This window comes from Cryptotermes secundus, unplaced genomic scaffold (genome assembly GCF_002891405.2).
Source record: "Cryptotermes secundus unplaced genomic scaffold, Csec_1.0 scaffold1801, whole genome shotgun sequence".
Taxonomy (NCBI): Eukaryota; Metazoa; Arthropoda; class Insecta; order Blattodea; family Kalotermitidae; genus Cryptotermes; species Cryptotermes secundus.
In genome coordinates, this window is record NW_019743179.1 from 179838 (window position 1) to 199605 (window position 19768).

The 19768-nt window shown below is 38.9% G+C and overlaps 2 protein-coding genes across 2 annotated transcripts in view; one reads left to right on the forward strand and one right to left on the reverse strand.

The window, feature by feature from the left end:
- Positions 1-4727: 4727 nt before the first annotated feature.
- On the reverse strand, positions 4728-10600 carry LOC111874046 (39S ribosomal protein L19, mitochondrial). The gene is made up of 6 exons (XM_023869186.2): positions 10270-10600; positions 9643-9885; positions 9385-9519; positions 8837-9024; positions 6665-6813; positions 4728-5555 (listed from the first exon to the last, which is right to left on the reverse strand). Exons 1-6 carry the CDS (start codon positions 10361-10363, stop codon positions 5429-5431), a joined length of 936 nt encoding a protein of 311 aa, XP_023724954.1. The 5' UTR covers positions 10364-10600; the 3' UTR covers positions 4728-5428.
- A 92-nt stretch (positions 10601-10692) lies between these two features.
- Positions 10693-19768, forward strand: part of LOC111874045 — a 13627-nt gene continuing 4551 nt past the window's right edge. The window contains exons 1-6 of the mRNA XM_023869185.2: positions 10693-11473; positions 13914-14062; positions 14651-14785; positions 15933-16160; positions 17197-17380; positions 19473-19602. Of these exons, the coding sequence (XP_023724953.1) occupies positions 11140-11473; positions 13914-14062; positions 14651-14785; positions 15933-16160; positions 17197-17380; positions 19473-19602 (1160 nt within the window). The 5' untranslated portion in view covers positions 10693-11139. The remainder of the gene's footprint in view (positions 11474-13913; positions 14063-14650; positions 14786-15932; positions 16161-17196; positions 17381-19472; positions 19603-19768) is intronic.

A 19768-nucleotide genomic window follows, 5' to 3' on the forward strand; every position in this document is an offset into this window, starting at 1 on the left:
CATTAAGGACTAGGCTTCCAGATATTTGGCAGCCATCCTATTACATTTAAAGACGTAGCAATACATTTGATTTGTTTCATTCTGGTCCATCACACTAACAAATTATAAAGACAAAACAACTCCATCCAGTGTGACTATTGAAGTTTTTACTACTTCAAACCCTATAGACCATCATCAGAGGGACATCGATACTTTTTGGAAACTGCTATCACAATGGGTGTTTTCAATGTTAAAATACACATGCATACAATGTTTGTAATGCACAATATATACAAAATCCAACTTTTCCACAACTACAGCAGCTCTCTTGGTATATTAAAGTTTTTAAAACATTGTTAAGTTAAAATGTATAAACCTCCAAGAAAGACGATAGGAGAAGGGACACGAACCTACTTGGTTTATAAATTTTAACTGAAATAACAAAGTTTTAAAAACTTTAATATACCAAGAAAGCTGCTGTAGTTGTGGAAAAGTTGGATTTTGTATATATTGTGCATTACAAACATTGTATGCATGTGTATTTTAACATTGAAAACACCCATTGTGATAGCAGTTTCCAAAAAGTATCGATGTCCCTCTGATGATGGTCTATAGAGACCGAAACATGTAAGGATGTTAAGTTTTCAAGTAGTAAAATCTTCAATAGTCACACTGGACGGAGTTGTTTTGTCTTTGTAAGTAGCAATACTTTAACTTGAATACCTTATTTACCCTACTATAAGAGGATTTTCTTTTTAATGTCTGTTTTCACTGACAAAGTGCAGGAGGGAGGGAGCAGTTGTCTTGTATTTGAAAATGAACTGCATAGAATAGCAAATTCAAGTCTACAGTTTCTGGGAAAACTGATATCTGGCAACTCTGCCATACAGGGACCCCCACCTCATTTATGGATTCTTTGGGAATCAGCGGACTTGAACACTTAAACTGAGGAAAATCTTAAATGGAGGAAATTTAACAGTAAGATTGTTGACTTGAGATCATTGAAATTGATCATTAAATGAGGATCCACTATTTCCCAAAACTTAGTAATTTCATACACTGTTGGTAAAAGGTAAATTGTCCCTGCGCATTAAGCACCACATTACGAATAAGTATGGGGGACATGAGATATAGATCCATACATTCATAAAGTAAAGTAAAGTTATCCCTGTAACAGGCCGTGAAGGCCCATAGGGCTGTGAGACGAGGGTCCCACATTATCTAGACAATCGGCTCAAAGATGGCGGTGAAGTTGTCAGCCTTATGCGCCGGCTGTGCTTTACTCCCAAGAAGATTCCTGGTACTCATTTCTGTTAGAGGCTGAGTCGACCCCGGGGCCATAGTGGGGCTGGAAGGATTAGGTCAACTGAAAAAAATCCAATGACCTCATTGGGACTTGAACCCGCGACCTTCCGGCTTGTAGCATAGTGCCTCAACCAACTACGCTACCGCGTGCCCCCCATACATTCATAAGGTGAGGTAAATAACCATCTTCACACCCTGGCTGCTCTGCTCTTGGGCAAACAGACTCTGGTACCCCTTCGATAGGAGAATGGGTGGGCCCCAGAGCTGATTTGGATACTGTGAATAAGAAGAATCTCTTGCCCCTGCTGGGAAACAAGTCCCTGATTCCTTGACCACCCAGCCTGTAGCCTGTTACTATACCGACTGAGCTGTACCAGTATATTTCTGAAATTAGCAGTTGGATTTTTGTAACTTTTTTGATACAGTTTATCCAGTTTTGTATTTCTGGAGTCATTAAGTTAGTGGGTCTATTCTTTATGTATATTTTGTAATGACACATCATCCAAAAAAAACATGACTCCATATTTCCAACTTTGCTTCCATTCACCCAAAGAAAATAATAGTTTAAGCAAAACACTTTTTTTTGGAAATATCATATTGGTAGTCAAAGGATGTGTGTGTTATCAATTTCCAAATGTCAGTTTGTCATGGTTGTTGAGTACCAGCACATTATACACTATCACTGCCAGTATTGAACATGTATATGTAAGTACTTGTTATTGGTTTTAATTTATCTTTTTGGTATGTTCACAACGAAAAGTTGCAAAGTGCACCTATTAACTATGCTATGTCTGCGTCAAGAACTGCGGAGTAGATTTTCAAAATATCTGATATTCATAAGTTTTGCTACAATTTATCCACATGTTTCTGTTTTGGTTAAAATCAGATAACAGTGACAGACACTTTACATGAAAATGTGTTTCTGCATGCATCTGAACTGTAAGTTGCTAGACATTTACTGAAGCAAACAGTGTTTCAAACGGAAGGTGCAGAGAAAAATTAAAAGAGTGCACCATCATAATTGTGTTTTCTGAGATAATTAAACAAAAGGATCTTGTGCTACATAGATTCATTCGTTGCCAATTTTAATTTAATGGTTATCAGATATTTTGAAGGGACTAATAATCGTGGGGCACTAAGGAAACACTGCATTTTCGAGATCAGCATGTAGCAGTAAGAATAGGACAATTATTAACTCTTTGACTGGTGCGGGCGTGTTTTAACGCCCGGACGATGCCAGCCGTTCCCTGGCGTTGGCGTGTTTTAACGCTTTGAAAATCTCTTCCCTTCTTTGCTCTCTTGGCACTCATCAACCAAAGACATATATATGATAGTTTTTGTGCATGTTTGTAAAGAACCCTTGTAAACTTTGTGGGGGTCTATATTACTGTCAGAACCCTCTGAGAAGGAAAAGTTCAGAAAATATTTAACATTCATTCAGTTTCACCATGGCTTCTCGCAGGAAGTGTTGGCATGTTCCTACAGACCAGCTGGAAAGTGTTGTGAAGGAGATTGTGCTGATGATGATAGTGGCGATGAAATAATGATTCCTGAATTAGATAAAGTTGATAGTGACAATAATATAATGATAGACAGTGATCCACAAGACAGTAATAATGAACATTTAGCTACCACGAGTGTGGTGCTTGACACGCCCATCTGATGAACGTACGGAGACATTGTACCAACAATAGTTCTATTTGCTAGTAGTTTCGGGATCAAAATTAATATAACACTCAAAATGCATCCTTTTTCATGGATTAAAATTTTTTCTGGAGACGACTTGGTAAATCACATCACAACTGAAACCAATCGCTATACTCACCAGCGCTTCAACACACAAGTTAGCTCCTCACTCTCGAAAACACAATTACAAATATGTCACATCAGATGAAATCTGGACATACTTAGGAATTGTGTTCATGACAGGAATCGACAAACGCCCTGAAATTGAAGAATATTTGTCCACTAGGCCCCTATTTCACACTCCATGGTATGGACAAAAAATGTTTTTGCGGTTGAATAGTTTCATTCTATTCAAAAAGAACACAACAAACGGAAAACACAAGAGAAATTACAAATTGAAAGATTTTATATTGGACTGTGTAGAAAAACGACTGAACCAAACAGACAGTGTGGAGAGGGAGAAGAGTCAAGGAATGAAGTAGATAACGAATCTATTGCATCAGACTCCAGTGAAGTCATGCCTCCGCCCTCGACTTTGAAAAGACCACCAGTGTAAGAGCCAGTAAATCGTCTAGAGGGTGGCCTGAAAATTCACAAAATGGTCCATGTTCCTCCCAGTAACAATAAGAAGAATGGTGCCCTGAGAAAGTGTTGAGTGTGTGCTAAGTACAAGATTAGAAAAGAAACAAGTGTCATGTGTGCAGGCTGTGGTGTGGCTCTCTGCAAACTTTCATGTTTCAATGTTTATCACACGAAGAAAAACTAATAAAGAGGTATGGAAAGGCGTTTATTGCATAAAATATTGTATTTTAATTAGTTCCTGGAAATTTCGTTTTTAAAAACCAATTTTTGTTGAAGTTGTTTAGGAAAAAGTAACTACATGCATTTTAGCGACATAAGGTTTAAAGGGCCTGCCAGGACAGGGGTGGGATTTAAATACCCTTCACGCCAGTCAAAGAGTTAAGTGCAAGTTCCACCAGAAAAAGCATTCTGTCGACCTATATTGGATCATTATAAAGAGATGTAAAAATGTTAAAGCTATGAGAGAAATGTGTATAAAAACAGTTCTGTATCGTCTTAGCCTTGTAAATATGATACTTCCTACAAACCTAGAGTGTTGATAGATTGTAAAGATGGTAATGTTTACAATCATCACAAGTGCATGGTTGCCAACTTCCAAGTCTTCACTCTACACTATTTTCTTTGCCCAAAATAAATCTGTTTTATTAGCTTGTCTTGTTAGTTTCCTTTTATATGCCCAGATGGTCAATATTCAATGTGGAAAGCTGCAAAGAGATGGTAGTTTGGAACTATCTAGGAACAGTTCTGAAGAAACTGAATATTTCCTGCTTGATGATGATACCCTATTTTATGCCATGCAGATGTAATGATGTTTGAGACATGTTCCTCATTTTGTTCTATTCAATCAGTAATATACTCTGGAACTTATTAATGCTCATGGTTATACCAAGTTTAAAAAGTTATTTGATGATGCTGTGGTGCAATGCCTCCAGGTACTTGTTACGATTTTGTCCATCCTAATTTGTGGTTCCCCCCCCCCCCCCCCCANCATTTTGAAAATGGGTTCTTCTATTTGTTCCTTTGGGTAGACAGGATATGAATAAGCTTTTACTCTGTGGCCCCTTAAAAACAGCTGCTCTCACACCCTGAAGTTTGAATCTCAGGGAGAAATGGTTTTCTTACACTTAAATTGAGTTTTCACTAAATGGGTTATGCAAAATTACACAGGAAAACTGTTGAGCTTGTACGACTTACTGTATTTAATTATGAAAAAATATCAGTAGTTACAGAAATTTCTACACAAATAAATACAATTACATAATTCAAAATTAATTTCTAAAATGAAAATGAAACTCTGAAAGAAACCTAGTTGGGAGTCAAAACAGCCACGATACCACAAGTGGTGTGGCTTCAGTATGTGATGTCACTCACCAAAGATAATGGTTGAGTGGTAACAATTTGGCAGAAATAAAACATAAATATTGGTTGGGTTGACCACAGTCACACAAAATCGGTAGAATTCTTGAAGGCCCAAAACTTACGATGAGCGCAGTTTATTTACTGAATCAAAATTCACTACATAGGTGTATGTGGCTTCAGGTGGAACCAAAAAGAATATTCACTAAATTTGGACTTCATATCTGCTCCTTATTACATCATGTATGGTTTATTATTCCAATCTGTTACTGTCACTGTCACATACTTTAAGTCGGTCATAAACGATTTTGTCCATTATGCTAACAAGACATGAACACCACATCTACACGGCTTTCTTCATAGTCACCACCGTGAAAACCTCAAATATTACAAGACATGAACAGATTCTTTTTCTTTGCTTCTAGACCAGTATCTTAATTAACTGCATGCCTTATTTTGGCACATCACATTATATACCATCATAATCAAGAATTCCAGCTCATTTAAAAAGCCAAATGTTTTAACCAGTTCTTTTTGGTCTGACAAATGTTCGCTTCCTCTTCATTTTTTTCGTTATTTCTAGTTGCTGTAGTTGAGTATAAACTTCTGCAAATATTGATTCCTGCTCTTCAGCTGGTATTGATTCTCTGGAAAAAAAAAGATTTAACCAGATGTTAACATTTTCAACATGAATGTACACATATGACCATACTGCAACGTCTAGCACAATGCAACATTTTATCTTTGTAAGATGCAGATATGTGCAACAAATTGGAGAGCCACATAATTCTTACCACACCGATGGCCACTCCTGCCAAGTGACAGGCTGCTGTCACTCATATGTAAATACCACTGTCTCCTGCAGATGTTAGTCAGATTCAGAGAAACTTTAACTATAATCTGATGAGGCTCGGAAGAGTTAAAATACACAGTTATGGTTGACTGTTTTTTCTTATTCTCTTTTGTTCTAACATAGCAAATACAAAACCCAGTTTCTGTGAAAAAATGGTGGACATGACAGCTCTGTGTTAAGTCAGTAACAGATGAAACAGTTTCATCAGTGAAAGAGTACAAATTACTGTGATAGCCACAACAGCAGAGGGATCAAGTGACATGGAGGACACTGCTGACTGTGGCACATTTTGCATCAGTCTTGCAGCTCAAAGCCACAACTTTCAGTTGACTGCTCCCTCTTTTAGCCGCGCCGCACACTCCATAGTGTTACAATAACTGGTTAGAAATTGACACACAAGAAAGGTGCTTATGGGAGGGGAAAAGACTTCGTTCTAAGATGGACAACCCTGGTGGAAACAAATGTCATCATCTTATATAGTGTGCTCACAGAGGGCATGGTGGCAGGTGGCATTAACAATCAAGCAGCCTCAATGCATCATTCTGTAACACATGCACATACTCCCACATATTCTATGAATAATATTTACCTAAACCATCTTAATGTAAAGAACAAAGAGGAAGGAAGGGGAGAGGAATTATGATAGGGCAGTGAAATATAAGAAACAGGAAGGGAATAAAGGAGGAATGAGTGAAGGAGATAAAAGTACTAAACAGATGATGGAAAGTAACAAAGGGAATAAGGGATATAGACACCAAAATTATTTTCCTCAAGAGACTACGTACATAAAAACACATGACCATGTGATGGGATGTAGTTTATGTAATAAATATGTGAAGAGGCTTTCTTTTGAAGTTTTAACAGGCATTACACCACTTGTTTAAAGTATTACAAATGCTTCACCTGTATTCTTTCATGAGGTCATATTTCTCCCATGGCCTGGCCACTTCTGCAGCCCTCTTGTAGAATCTCTCAGGGAGACCCAGATCCTGCACTCCTTTTAGCTCCTGCCTCTCCCACCTTTCTAGCCAGGGTCGTGGTTTCAGTTTCACCTGAACGTCCAATAAAGATATGAGAATTGTAACATGCCAACAGTATACAGTCATGGCTCGTGACTCATTTCTGTGTTTATGGATTCATGCTGTTTTAACTGCTGAGTGAGCTTACACCATGAAATTAAATGAGATAAGTCATGAATAGTAGCTATACAGAGATTTGGAAGAAGGATGCTGGAGCCTATTTCAAGGTGTAATCCTGGCATTCATCGGGGGGGGGGTTAAGATAAGAACCTGTTGGGATAACCAACAAGTTACTGAGACTTGAGATTTCAGGTTCTGACAGCAGTAAATATCAAGATTACAGCCTTCTGAAACATGCTGCTCTTGAGTATGGCAGATAGGTACTAAGGTTTTGCAAGAATCTGCTGTCTCCATCATCACTGTAGGTTTCTCTTCTACTATGAAGACAGTAGCACAATGTTCCTTTGAAACACTGGTACCTATCTGCTATATATATGTTACCACATCCCAAAAGACTGCAATTTCAAGTACCTTCTGTACACGTATGAGTATGGTACCACTGCAGCTGTGTCCAAATTATTCTGTAGCAAATACACACTTCAGATAATCAACAGTAATCTTAGGGAGGGGTTAACTTTGGGAATCTGGATCATCATGTACTCCAGTTTTGTGGACTGTGGTGATGCCAATAATGATCCTAGTATTGAGACCAAGTACACTGTTCAGGGAAGACTGTGCTGAAGAATAAGTTGTAGAATTTACTTATGGAGCTGAGCCCTTCTGGAGGAGCTGCCAATTCTGAAGCTACTCAAGAAAATCCCAGCATTTTATGGAACCCAAAGGTTCATTACCGTGTTCACAAGAGCCCTCCACTGGTCCCTATCCTGAGCCAGATCAATCCAATCCATCCCATCCTATCTCTCTAAGATCCATTTTAATATAGCAGCTTAAAAATAGTGTCCCAAAGATATTTCCGCTACTGCACTGTAGGATTCCGGACTTCTGAAATACTTTTATTAATACAATGTTTCTACTGACTTAATATTATCATTGTTGTTCAATGTCTGCTCCTCATGTAAAAACTGTCCCTCTGCTAGATGTGCATCAGCTGCTAATGTAGTTTGCAGGGACGCTGACGTATTCGGAGCCAGGAACGTTTTCCTCTTATAATATGGTATAACTGTTACTATTATTATTTGCACGAACATAAACTAGAATTAAACTGAATTATTATTTCTAAATATCTATACCTTACATTTCTCAATTGTCAATAGCAACTTAGATTTGTGATAATGAAATTATTATTATTATTATTATTATTATTATTATTACTTTGTTTCCTTATATGAATTAATGTCTTTTTCCTCCAATGCTTACCTTTAATTAGTCTTTATGTTGTGTTTGTCCAATATGTAACTACTTTCATCTACACTGTGCTGTGTCTGTAATTGGCCTNAGTTTGCAGGGACGCTGACGTATTCGGAGCCAGGAACGTTTTCCTCTTATAATATGGTATAACTGTTACTATTATTATTTGCACGAACATAAACTAGAATTAAACTGAATTATTATTTCTAAATATCTATACCTTACATTTCTCAATTGTCAATAGCAACTTAGATTTGTGATAATGAAATTATTATTATTATTATTATTATTATTATTATTACTTTGTTTCCTTATATGAATTAATGTCTTTTTCCTCCAATGCTTACCTTTAATTAGTCTTTATGTTGTGTTTGTCCAATATGTAACTACTTTCATCTACACTGTGCTGTGTCTGTAATTGGCCTTGTGGCTGTTGGCTCGGCACATAAATAATAAAGAATTGAATTGAACTGAAAATAATGTCAATGTCCCCAGGTAAATTATGGCAGCAAAGGCAACATCAAGAGAGTGTACAGTTGGTATTTGCAAATGGAAAAAGTGCTCCACATTAATCTACTGTTTCAGAATTCAATACTGAATATCCAGGAAATTTACTAATCTATATTCCATACATTAATTGAGATCCTAAGGAGGTATGAATTTTGGGCCACAGTGTTTAACTACCAACCTTGATAGGGTTAACAGGCACTGTGGAACCTTGAGAAAGATGTTCAGGTTCCATGTCCAACGGGAAAGTGCAGTACTCTGGTAGGGCATCTCGCAAATACAGGAGCTCACTGTCCAACCTCTTCTCCAGACGCAACACTTCAATCTTCTGAATAAGTGGACTATACATTTCATAGAACATTTCCACACCTAAACACAGTGAATTCTTACTGAACACATTTCTATCTTGTCACAATTCATTCCAACAAAGCGTTTACAATGTTCTACATATATATAATGGGGGATTGTGAATCATAGAATACCAAGGAAACTGGAGGATAATATTAAAATGGGTCATGAAGATGGCAGGTGGATGGAATGGTTCAGTAGTATGTCCAGTGACAGGCTTTGGTATTAGCCGTCTTGCGTCTCCTGATTTCTGCTGCCATAAAGTGAGTCATATGTGGTGTCATGGGGGCAATACAAATGTTTCTGTACTTTTACACAAAAATTCCTATGACTGACAATCCCACTCTGCTCTGAATACAAATTAAAGTATAATCATGCTACCTTGATGGTCAATCACATTCCTAAGAATGAAAAATGCCCGTAATCCACAGCCACCACGCTGAATGCAGATTCCAACAAAGCGACTCAGTTTCTCTGGAGCATGTTGGTTTGCAGATGACACTGCCAATATGCTTCCTGGAACAATTTTAATTTTATATTTACTTTTCCATTCCCTCAGTATTATATAATAGTAGTAGTGAACTTCTTAAACTCTCACTGTAAAATTATGACTTTTTTAACACAGTGATCAAGGCTCACCAGTGTAGAATTCAGGTACGTCAATGTTGCTTCTGCGATTCAACATGTCCATCCTCTCAAGTCTCTCTCGTAAACTGTTACGTCGGCCCACCCTTGGATCCGGCAGAAATTCTGGATACACAAATCTGCATTCCAAAGGCACAACAGCTTTGTGTCCTCCATTGGTCTCTTGTTCTTTCGTTTCCTCAGAAACTAATTTTTCTGGTCTAGAGAGTGAAGATAAGCACCTGTATTCGGAGTTCGCTGAAGGACAATAAAAATACATTTGCTACAATGTCAGTGCAATTAAATCATCCTTCATGAAGATCATACATTTATAACGTAAAATACGCAACCTCTATAGTTAACGTAGGGCTCACTGCTACATAAATTATGAGGCGAACAATAAATACAAAACATCTATTTCAACTGTTTATTTGTGTTATTCTGTTTATACTCTAATAACCATCAATTACACAACAGGCCACTAATAACTGTTTCTAAGTAAATGTTATGTTCCAGGTTAGAATACGCATCGCCATATACATTTTATTCACTTGGATTAATTCTGAACGACAGCACACAGCAGTAAAGTACGATTAATGCGATTAATGACGAGTGGCTTATCTATCCTGTGATTAATCTTACCTACTGTCTTAAATAACAAAAAGTTTGATTTTATATCACGACGAAATCTTCTGACAAACCGCGACAAAAGCGCCATTTTGACGATTTTCACCATGGTATTAGTGGTATTAGTGGTATTAATCGTATTGATGGGACATCATCCGTGGGATCGAACTTCCCATTTTCTACAATTCAGTCTTTAGCGGTCTTTATGGCTTTAGGGCTCGGACTATTACGTTTGGATTCTGTATGTAATCGCGTATGAAACCTATCCCCAAGGTCCTGGAGCCCTGGAATTCAGGATTGTTCACGATGTTCACGATCTTCCACAATGTTTAGGATAGCACTGCGGCCATCGGGGTTATTCGATGACGTTCAGTGACTTCTATGCGACAGGAAAGAACGAATATGCATGCTCACTGTGGGCGCCGTGGGCGCTGGAGGCAAAGCGGCTTATCGAGTCGTCGTACGCAGTCGATATGCGAGATATGTTAGACAAATTTGTGAGGTTGGTTTTGTAACGTAATGATTTTGTTGTCATATTTCATCAGTTAGAAGTTTCACGAATAACCGAATAAACATAAGTGATGAATATATCATTTATACGAAAATAGCCTCAGAGTTGTATTATTATTATTATAGGCTCTTATTTTGGAACGCCAGTGTATGTTTATTGGAGTGATTAATGCAGGACCAGTTTTAGGCCATAACAAAATCTACGTAAATACCACCAGTAAGAGAATGAGATGATTGTATGTGTGAGAAAAAATTAAAACTGATGTCGTGTTATAGTGAATGCAACGTATTATAAGACATAGACCACATTGCACAATTTTGGGTGTATTCTAAGAAATAGGGTCAGAGTGACGATTTATTTCATCGTCTAGTACAATGGAAAACGGATCGGACATTACTTGTGCGCCTTTGGAAGACAATGAAATGAATGTTGATACAGATTTTTCGTCCGGAAGTAGCCAGAATGCTAGTTTCATACTGAGTAGTGCATTTCAGACTAGTGGCAGTGAATGCCCCAGAGTAATGAAGGCCAGTAGACTTAAGAATTGTACTTTTAAAGGGGAGACAGAAGGTGAAGCTCAGGAGGTCCCAGAATGTGAAGTTCCTTCTGATGAGGATGAACAGAGAATGAGCCAAATACAGCATGTAGAAAATCGTTGTAAAGCATATTCTGAGCACATTAGTGAACATAAAAGAAGAAAGCTTGAGAGTAAGTATTTCAGTTACAATTATTTACACAAATTTATGAAGTTTCACTAAAACTTATCTCTTAGGGATGTGGATACTCTGGAAGATGAATGTTAGAAAAGTTATTTATATGTATCTTACTTCACCAACAATTCCACAGTATGGTAATCCCAGTTCACAATGTAGTGTCATTTAATAGAATTCATATAAACCAATATTTATGAAGTCTAACCAGTGTAATTCCCTTTCAGACTTTTCAGTGAATTTGAGTTTTATTTATAGCTCCCAGCTCTGTCATGTAAAAACTGATTCAATTGATAGAGCTGGAATAGCTCAGTCAGTAGGTTAAGAAAAGCTGGAGATTTCATTACCAAGGAGTTAAGTATAATTCCTGATAAGGGCAGAGAGATTTGTCTTCTCTACAGCTTCCAGACCAGCTGTAGGGTCTACCCAACCACTCATATAATAGGTACAAGGGGCTATTTTGTGGGGGGGAAATGTAATCAGGGCATGAAATTGATCAGTCACCTCCATCTGTACCGAGGTTAAGAACACATGGAGCTATATCTCCATTCCTGATATTTCTTAATGCCATGATGGTTAACTAAGCACAAGGCAAACTTTACCTTTACTGTCTATCTTTATAATACAGCAATCAGTAACTTATGCCCCTTTCCTTGCATAATGTTTTGATGTAGCTGCACAATTTATGAACATTTGTATGATGTGCTAACAAATTTAAAACTATTTTTTGTTCATGTTTTGTGCCTTTTTAATATTTATGAAAAAATCAAAATTTGGTGACAGATTAGGGTACATTTAGTTAGTTTATATTAATTTCATTTAAAGAATGTTTGTGTTCATTGTAGTATGCATAAATAAAATACATATTTTGCTAGAATTCATGCTGTGGCCTTCTTTGTCATGACACCACATCATAGTCACGTCATCGCTCTTCCTTTATGCCTCTGCACCTTCTTGCCCTTTCTTCCTGCAGTCCTATAATAGTTACCCTTTACAGAGCCACAGCTCTTATTGGGCCACCTGGGCTCCATCTTTCTTTCCGCATCCTGGGCTCTGTGACCTTTTTCTGGGGGGGGGGCACTGCTTCAGTGTAACCTGCCGCTATCCCAACTTTGCTCACCTTAACTCTGAAAATTGAAGTTGTATATTCCTTGAAAACATTGATACCCACCCACTATACAATGCAGTGTAATGACCCACAATACCACAGTATGCATCTTCACTGTCATTAGAACCTCACACTTTGTACAGATTTTTGCAGAAGATGATATATGTGTACATGCTGAAAGGGCCTTAAGTACATGGTGTAATGTTTTGTAAAGTCCAATTCTATTTAAGCCTTACACTGCTTATTATTTTTGTAAACTAATGTCATTTTAAGGTAACAAAAAGGATAAAAATACATTTTCATAGACCAGTGAATAATGTTAAGTGACACAGTGAAAGATCACTTTCTTGATGTGGACTAAAGCCAAATGCTGTACTATGTGTAATGGATGATTGTTCAATTCCGTTTGAATATTGTTGTAATAGGGTTAATCATTATGAGATTTTAGGTTTTCACAGAGGTGACTGAAGATTACTGTCTTCTGGGATATGACATCATGTGGTTTGGTGCATCATTACTGACATTTCACAGGAACGTACTTCATCTGTCTTCATAGTATTTTAACTCTGTCCTGGAAGTGGATGGAGTGTTGGTGACATTGCAGTGAACTACACAGTGTCGCATCCCAGAAGCCAGTAATCTTGACAAATATTGATTTTAGGCTGTCATTGTGATAATGGTTGATGTTAATTCAGATCTTTAGTGGTTGCACCATGTGGATGTGGGCACTGATGCCAGCATTTCAGAGGTCTTATCTTCATGAATGATGTGTGCAAGGTGGATGAGTTCTTATATATGTAGGTTTATATTTCAAAAAGAACTGAAGGGGGGTGGGATTAAAATGTTGGGGTTGATGGCCGAACTGGGTCAGTGGGAACAGTGGGCGAGAAAAGAACGGTAAAACTATCCCTGTAACAGGCTGTGGAAGCCTATAGAGTTGTGGGACATTGAGGCTCCCACATTTTCTAGACGGTCGGCTCATAGAAGACAGTGAGGTTGTCAGCCTAAGGCACCGGCCACCCTTTACTCCCCAGGAAGATTCATGATACTCATTTCTGTTATTGGCTGAGTTGGCCCCAGTGCCATAGTGCACTTCTCATTGGGAGTTGAATCCGTGACCTTCCAGCTTGTAGGGCAGTGTCTCAACCAAGTACACTACCGCGTGCCCCTGTTCAAGCAAAGGATTCTGAAATATTGATAGCATTTCCCATATCCACACTGTGTAACCACTCAAGAACTGAAAAATCATCAATCTTTATATTGTTATTTAGGCATATTGATGAGAAAGGTTTTGCACCCAGAATAATTACTAATATATGTGTTTCTCAAGTTCCAGAGGAAGGTAGTCCAGTGGAGAACAAGAGAGTGAAGAGAGCTGGTATGTACCTTCTGGGTCCAGTACTAGGGAGTTCCCCTGTCAAGAGCATTGTCCAATGTTTAGCCAGAAGAGATGGAACCGATGACTTCTACACACTGAAGGTGCATCGCTGGCTTACCTCTAATACTTTATTATTTTGGATGTTGAAGAAATTTCTATGGCTTGTTCTTGAGATTTTGATTAGGAAATTGCATGTTATTCATGGTGCAGAAGACTTGGATGGCAAAAGTAGTAACCAAAGTTTCTACACAGCTTGTACCAAAATCCTGCCATTGGTTACAGTTCCCATCTTGTATCCTCATACTCTGCTTCTGTAAGATAAATGCTGTTCTCCCTTCTCTTTTTATTGGACTGTAAAACAACTGTTTTCTAAAAAAATTTCCTACTAAAATGGAGTAGTTTTCTTGCCCTATCCAAAAGACTTGCCCAGCCCATGGGTGCTGCCAGGATTTTCTTTCTGGGGGTGGGGGCTGCAGCTAGTGCCTAGGTCAAGAAAATGTGAATCTATACATGCTGTCCCCAAGAAAATGTGAATCTATACATCCTGTCCCCCATATGCCTTCATGGCATAGTGCTTAATTAGTTAAGCACAGGGACAACTTTACCTTTTTAGTTATTAGAAGGTTAAAGGTCAGGGATCTGTAGCTGTTTGATGATATGACGTTAATTCGAAGGTGGCGATGTTTCAGATCTTAACATTAGAAGATGCTGAGGAGGAGACGCAGGATGATCGGCAGGGACGAATGTTGCTCCACACCGAGTACTCACTCCTGTCACTTCTTCATAATCAGGATGGTGTCATTCATCATCATGGATTCTTCAAAGTAAATTTTTTGACTCAATGTAATTAGTTCTATGTACTAACCCTGTTAATTGTTATCATCTGCATATCTTGCGTTCCTGCCCATCACTGTGGGTCATGCTATGACAAAGCCTCTTCCATTTTTCTCACTTGTCGTTCCTCCTGTAAATCCTCATTCTGTATCCGTGTTCACTCCTGCTGTATTCTGTTTTGTATACACTTGAAGGAGGCTAGAAGCCAACAGTTATAATCATGCACTGATATACTGATGAAAGTGACACTTGACAGCCGTGAGCTGTGCCTGCTTGCCCTTGTCATGCTGTGTCTATCAGCCTCTGTTTCCGTGTGTTATGTTGGCTAAGCATTGTGAAAACTGAGCATGATATTGGCCTGTATCTCAAACCAGAGGTAAAGCAGTTTCATCTTCTGTAACCCAATCTCCACATGTACTGAGGTATGTACTCACCAAGTTTTCATTTTCATTGAAAAATTATTGTATTATTTGTAATTATTTATTCAGGGGCTTTTCTGAGTCAGTGATCACCTTGTAGCAACAGTGTTCAAGGACAGAAGAATATATTCATATCATATCCTAAGCAGAATTATTGCAATGCATCAGAACTTGTTCCTTCATGTCAGTGGTCAAAGACACACCCACCAACTATAATTATAGTTGGTGGGTGTGTCTTTGACCACTGACATGCTTAGGATATGATATGAATATATTCTTCTGTCCTTGAACACTGTTGAATGTGTTGAATGTGTTGAACACACATTATAATGTGTGTCTCCTTTATATTAAACGTGAAAACTTCTTGATAGACTCTCTACATATTGGTAGGTGGGAGGATTCAAAAGAATGGAAACAGAGTTTGTTCTATGTACAGTAAACCACATTTTATTACTTTGCCACTTCAACTGCTGCTCATTTTTCAGCTCAGTGATTGATCAGGACCAGAAGAAACGAACATGTACTACCAAATGTTTACCAAGAAATAGAAGATGATATTAATTTATCAATAATCATATAGAGCTCATCATAAAGAACAAATTGCAGTGTGCAGTCTCCTGGGATATTCAGTTTCATGGTCAAATGTTTGTGGGTTTTCTTGACTTTGCCTGCACTGTAGGATTCATGTTTTATACTGTGTTGACTTGGTGTGCTTTAGGACTCTGCCCTCGAAGAGCGTCAGACAGAGCGTGGCCTGGTGTACACTGGCAAAGTGAAGCAGAGATTGTGCCTTGTTTTGGACTGCCTGTGTGCGCACGATTTCAGCTCCCGCAATGCCGACCTACTGAACCTCCAGCACTATGTCATACGGCAGAAGAAACTAAGCGAGAAGGAGAGTATCGTCATATTCTATGACACAGTCAGAGTTGTCGAAAGCTTGCACAAGGTAGGCAGTGTGTTCAGTATTTGCTGAATTGCATACTTGTCCACAGTGTTCACCTCCCCCATCAGTGGGGCTGTATTCAGTTGAAGAATGTTGGTTTCCCAGAGCTTAATATTGTGCCTATTTATTGAGCGATTTGTCACCTACAATGGTTATGTTTTGTTTTATGTCTGTACCTATGCACTCTTCATGATCATTTTACTGAATGTTGCAATCAGGTGGGTAGCATTCCTGCTTCATATTCTGATGGTGCCAAGTTTGAATTATCCGCATATATGCTTCTTCTTCATCCTTTCAGTCATGTGGTAGGATAGTACCTCAAATTAGGGCATCACCACTTCGACCCACATTCTTTTTAATTCATTATGCAATAATCATCCCACAATTTGATGCTGTATATTTCGAACTACTGACAGCATAAAGTAAAAGAAAATATTTCCCTATAACAAGCCATGGAGGTCCATAAGGTTGTGAGATGTTGAGGTTCCCACATTTTCTAGACAGTCAGCTCATAGATGGTGGTAAGGTTGTCAGCCTTACACAGCGGTCACCCTTTGCCCCCAAGAATATTCCAAGAATATTCCTGGTACTCATTTCTGTTAGAGGCTGAGTTGACCCCAGGGCGATAGCGGGCTGGAAGGATTAGGTACATTGAAAAAATCCACCTCATTGGTATTTGATGCTGCAACCTTCCGGCTTATAGCATAGTGCCTCAACCAGCTACACTACCATGTGCCCTGACAGCACAGTTAAATAAACCTAAAATAAGTAAACATGATCTTCTATTTCATTTGGTTTGCTCATGTATTCAGATCTTATCCAGTGGGTACCAGAGGCACTTTCCTCAGCAATGAAGGTGACCACTCACCTCTGTCTAGTGCCAAGGTTAAGCGTATGTGAAGTGATACCTTGATTTCGGCCCATGATGCTGAAAATACAAGGAAAACTTTACCATGTTAACTTTTACTGATTCTTTGTACAAACTGACAGTAAAATTGACCATCATTTTGAATAAACAATGTACTTTGTTTCTTTGTAGAAGAACATTGTTCATCGAGACCTGAAATTGGGTAACTTGGTGTTAAATCGCTGCACACACCGTGTCACCATCACCAACTTCTGCCTGGGGAAGCATTTGGGTAGTGAGAATGACCGACTGAAAGACCAGCGGGGTTCTCCTGCATATATATCTCCTGATGTGCTCTGTGGGAAGCCTTACCTTGGTGAGTAATGTGGAGTGTTTTGGCATCTAATGTGTGAATGCAGTTCAGGCTAGAGTTTCCGTGAAGATGTGAGCTGTAATAGCTTTGTGAATTTACAGCCTGGATGAGTGAGATTGGACAGAGTGCAGATGTTATTTGAAACTTTCTAAGGAAATGTATGCAGTCTTCCTGGGTGATCATCAATGTGGAGTAGGTATCCAGCGTTTGAAGACTGTGTCTCCATCAGGGCTTGCTATGATCTTATGTGCACGCATTATGCCACAAAATATACTTTTGGCTGTGTTAATGTGTACCACTGTGGGACACACTAAAATAAGAGAGAAATGACAGAACACATCAGAAGGAAGGAACAGTGATGAGCAACGTGGTCTGTGACTGCTGACTACCTTAGTGTGTCCAACATTCCCCTAGTGGTATATGCAGGGACAGCCAAATGTGTACTCTTTGGTTTCTAATACAACTTACCATGTAGACTTGAAAGGATTCTGATGATGGTGTATACTGTACTTCTTTTAGCTTATTTTGGACTTCATCCATCGTCTGGTATGTAAAAGACAAAAAAACCACGACGTTTCGGAGACTGGATCTGTCTCCGTCTTCAGGTGGATAGGGAAGGATAAACCTATTCAGTTGGGCCTAGCTCTTTCTAACGGGCCCAACTGAGTAGGTTTATCCTTCCCTACCCACCTGAAGACAGAGACAGATCCAGTCTCCGAAACTTCGTGGTCTTTTGTCTTTTACATACCAGACGATGGATGAAGTCCAAAATAAGCCAAAAGAAGTACAACTTTCCATGCACTTAATTTCCAGACATGTTTCACATTCATTTATCATCAGGGGCATCACTTAGCAACAAATCATTGAAATCCATGTACTGTAAGAATATCATAAGAACTGCTTAGTGTAGAGGTAACACTCCAAGACTTGTATTCAGAAGGTGCTTGTTTGAATATTGGCAGGGACACCAGCCATCTTGAGCGAGATTTTTCATGGTTTTTGTCACTCCCTCCACAGCCAGTATGTAAGGCTGAAAACCTCACCGCAATCTGTGAGCCAGTTGTCTAGAAAATATGGGAGCCTCAACATCTCACAGCCCTATGGACCTCTACAGTCTGATTTTCTCAGTCCCTCCAGCCAAATGCCAGGCTAGTGCCTCGATTAGGCTTTAATTGCTTCCTTACAGATACTTTCAAATTCACTATTCATCAATCATTCTGTCATTTGATTCTGAGTAATTCAGATGCTGTCAGGCTCAAACACAAATAAGTTACAGCTTGCTTAAGTTGTGGCCTGTCTGTTTAAGGCAGAAGCATAAGTTTCTTTAAGTATGCGCATTTTGCGACCAGTTTGTTGTTCATTTTTATGTTTGAAAGTATGAAGTTGGTGTTAAGTAACAACAGCAACCTTTTATTGTGATTCATGTCCATTTCTTTAAATCCAGAGCTACACATCCGACCACAATTTTGTTTTTAGGGTTGCAGGCATTGTAAGTAATGTTTTCAAGTTTACTAGCATGAAAGGCATAGAAATATAAGTTTGGGTTGACTTGTATTCATTTTGCTTTGTGGAATCGGCATGACCTGTAAACATGGAAGGGTGTAGGATTTGGTTCTGCTAAGCACCTGCTTTCATGCTGAGCTTATTCTTAAGCCCTGAAGATGCAGGCATTGTAAGTAAAGTAAAGCTACCCCTGTAACAGGTCATGGAGGCCCATAGGGTTGTGAGACGTTGAGGCTCCTGTATTTTCTAGACAGTCGGCTCACAGATGCCGATGAGGTTGTCAGTCTTATGCGCCGGCCACCCTTTACCCCCAGGAATATTCCTGATACTCATTTCTGTCAGAGGCTGAGTCGACCCCAGGGTCATATTGAAAAAATCCATCTCATTGGGATTTGATCCCACAACCTTCTGGCTTGTAGCATAGTGCCTCAACCAACTATACTACTGCGTGTTCCCGATGGAGGCATTGTGTCCTCCAAAACGTCGGTTGACTTTCAGTGGACTGTATGGCATTAAATCCCTGAAAATAGAACTCTTTGTAAATGTGGAAGTGTGGATGTTTGTGTGCAGTGAACATGACACTAAATTTCAGGCAAACCATCGGACATGTGGGCCCTGGGTGTGGTTCTGTTCACAATGCTGTATGGCCAGTTCCCGTTCTATGACTCAAGTCCTACACAACTGTTCAACAAGATCAGAGCTGCTGATTATTCAATTCCAAGGCAAGTTATTTTTTGTAAGGTGGGCTGTGATGACAGGAGAAATCACCTGCCAGCTTAAATGGTGTCACAGCTCATAAGACACTGGTCAAAGTGTAAATACATGTAGCTCCTGGTTTTCACAATAGTTGCATTTCAAAGGTGGTCACATATTTTAATATTTCGTAAC

Coding starts and splice junctions, on each gene's coding strand:
- LOC111874046 (XM_023869186.2), bottom strand. CDS start 10,363: ATGGTGAAAATCGTCAAAATGGCGCTTTTGTCGCGGTTTGTCAGAAGA. Junction 9,025..9,384: donor GAATGTGATTGACCATCAAG/GTAGCATGATTA, acceptor CACTGTGTTTAG/GTGTGGAAATGTTCTATGAA. Junction 5,556..6,664: donor GACCTCATGAAAGAATACAG/GTGAAGCATTTG, acceptor TTTTTTTTCCAG/AGAATCAATACCAGCTGAAG.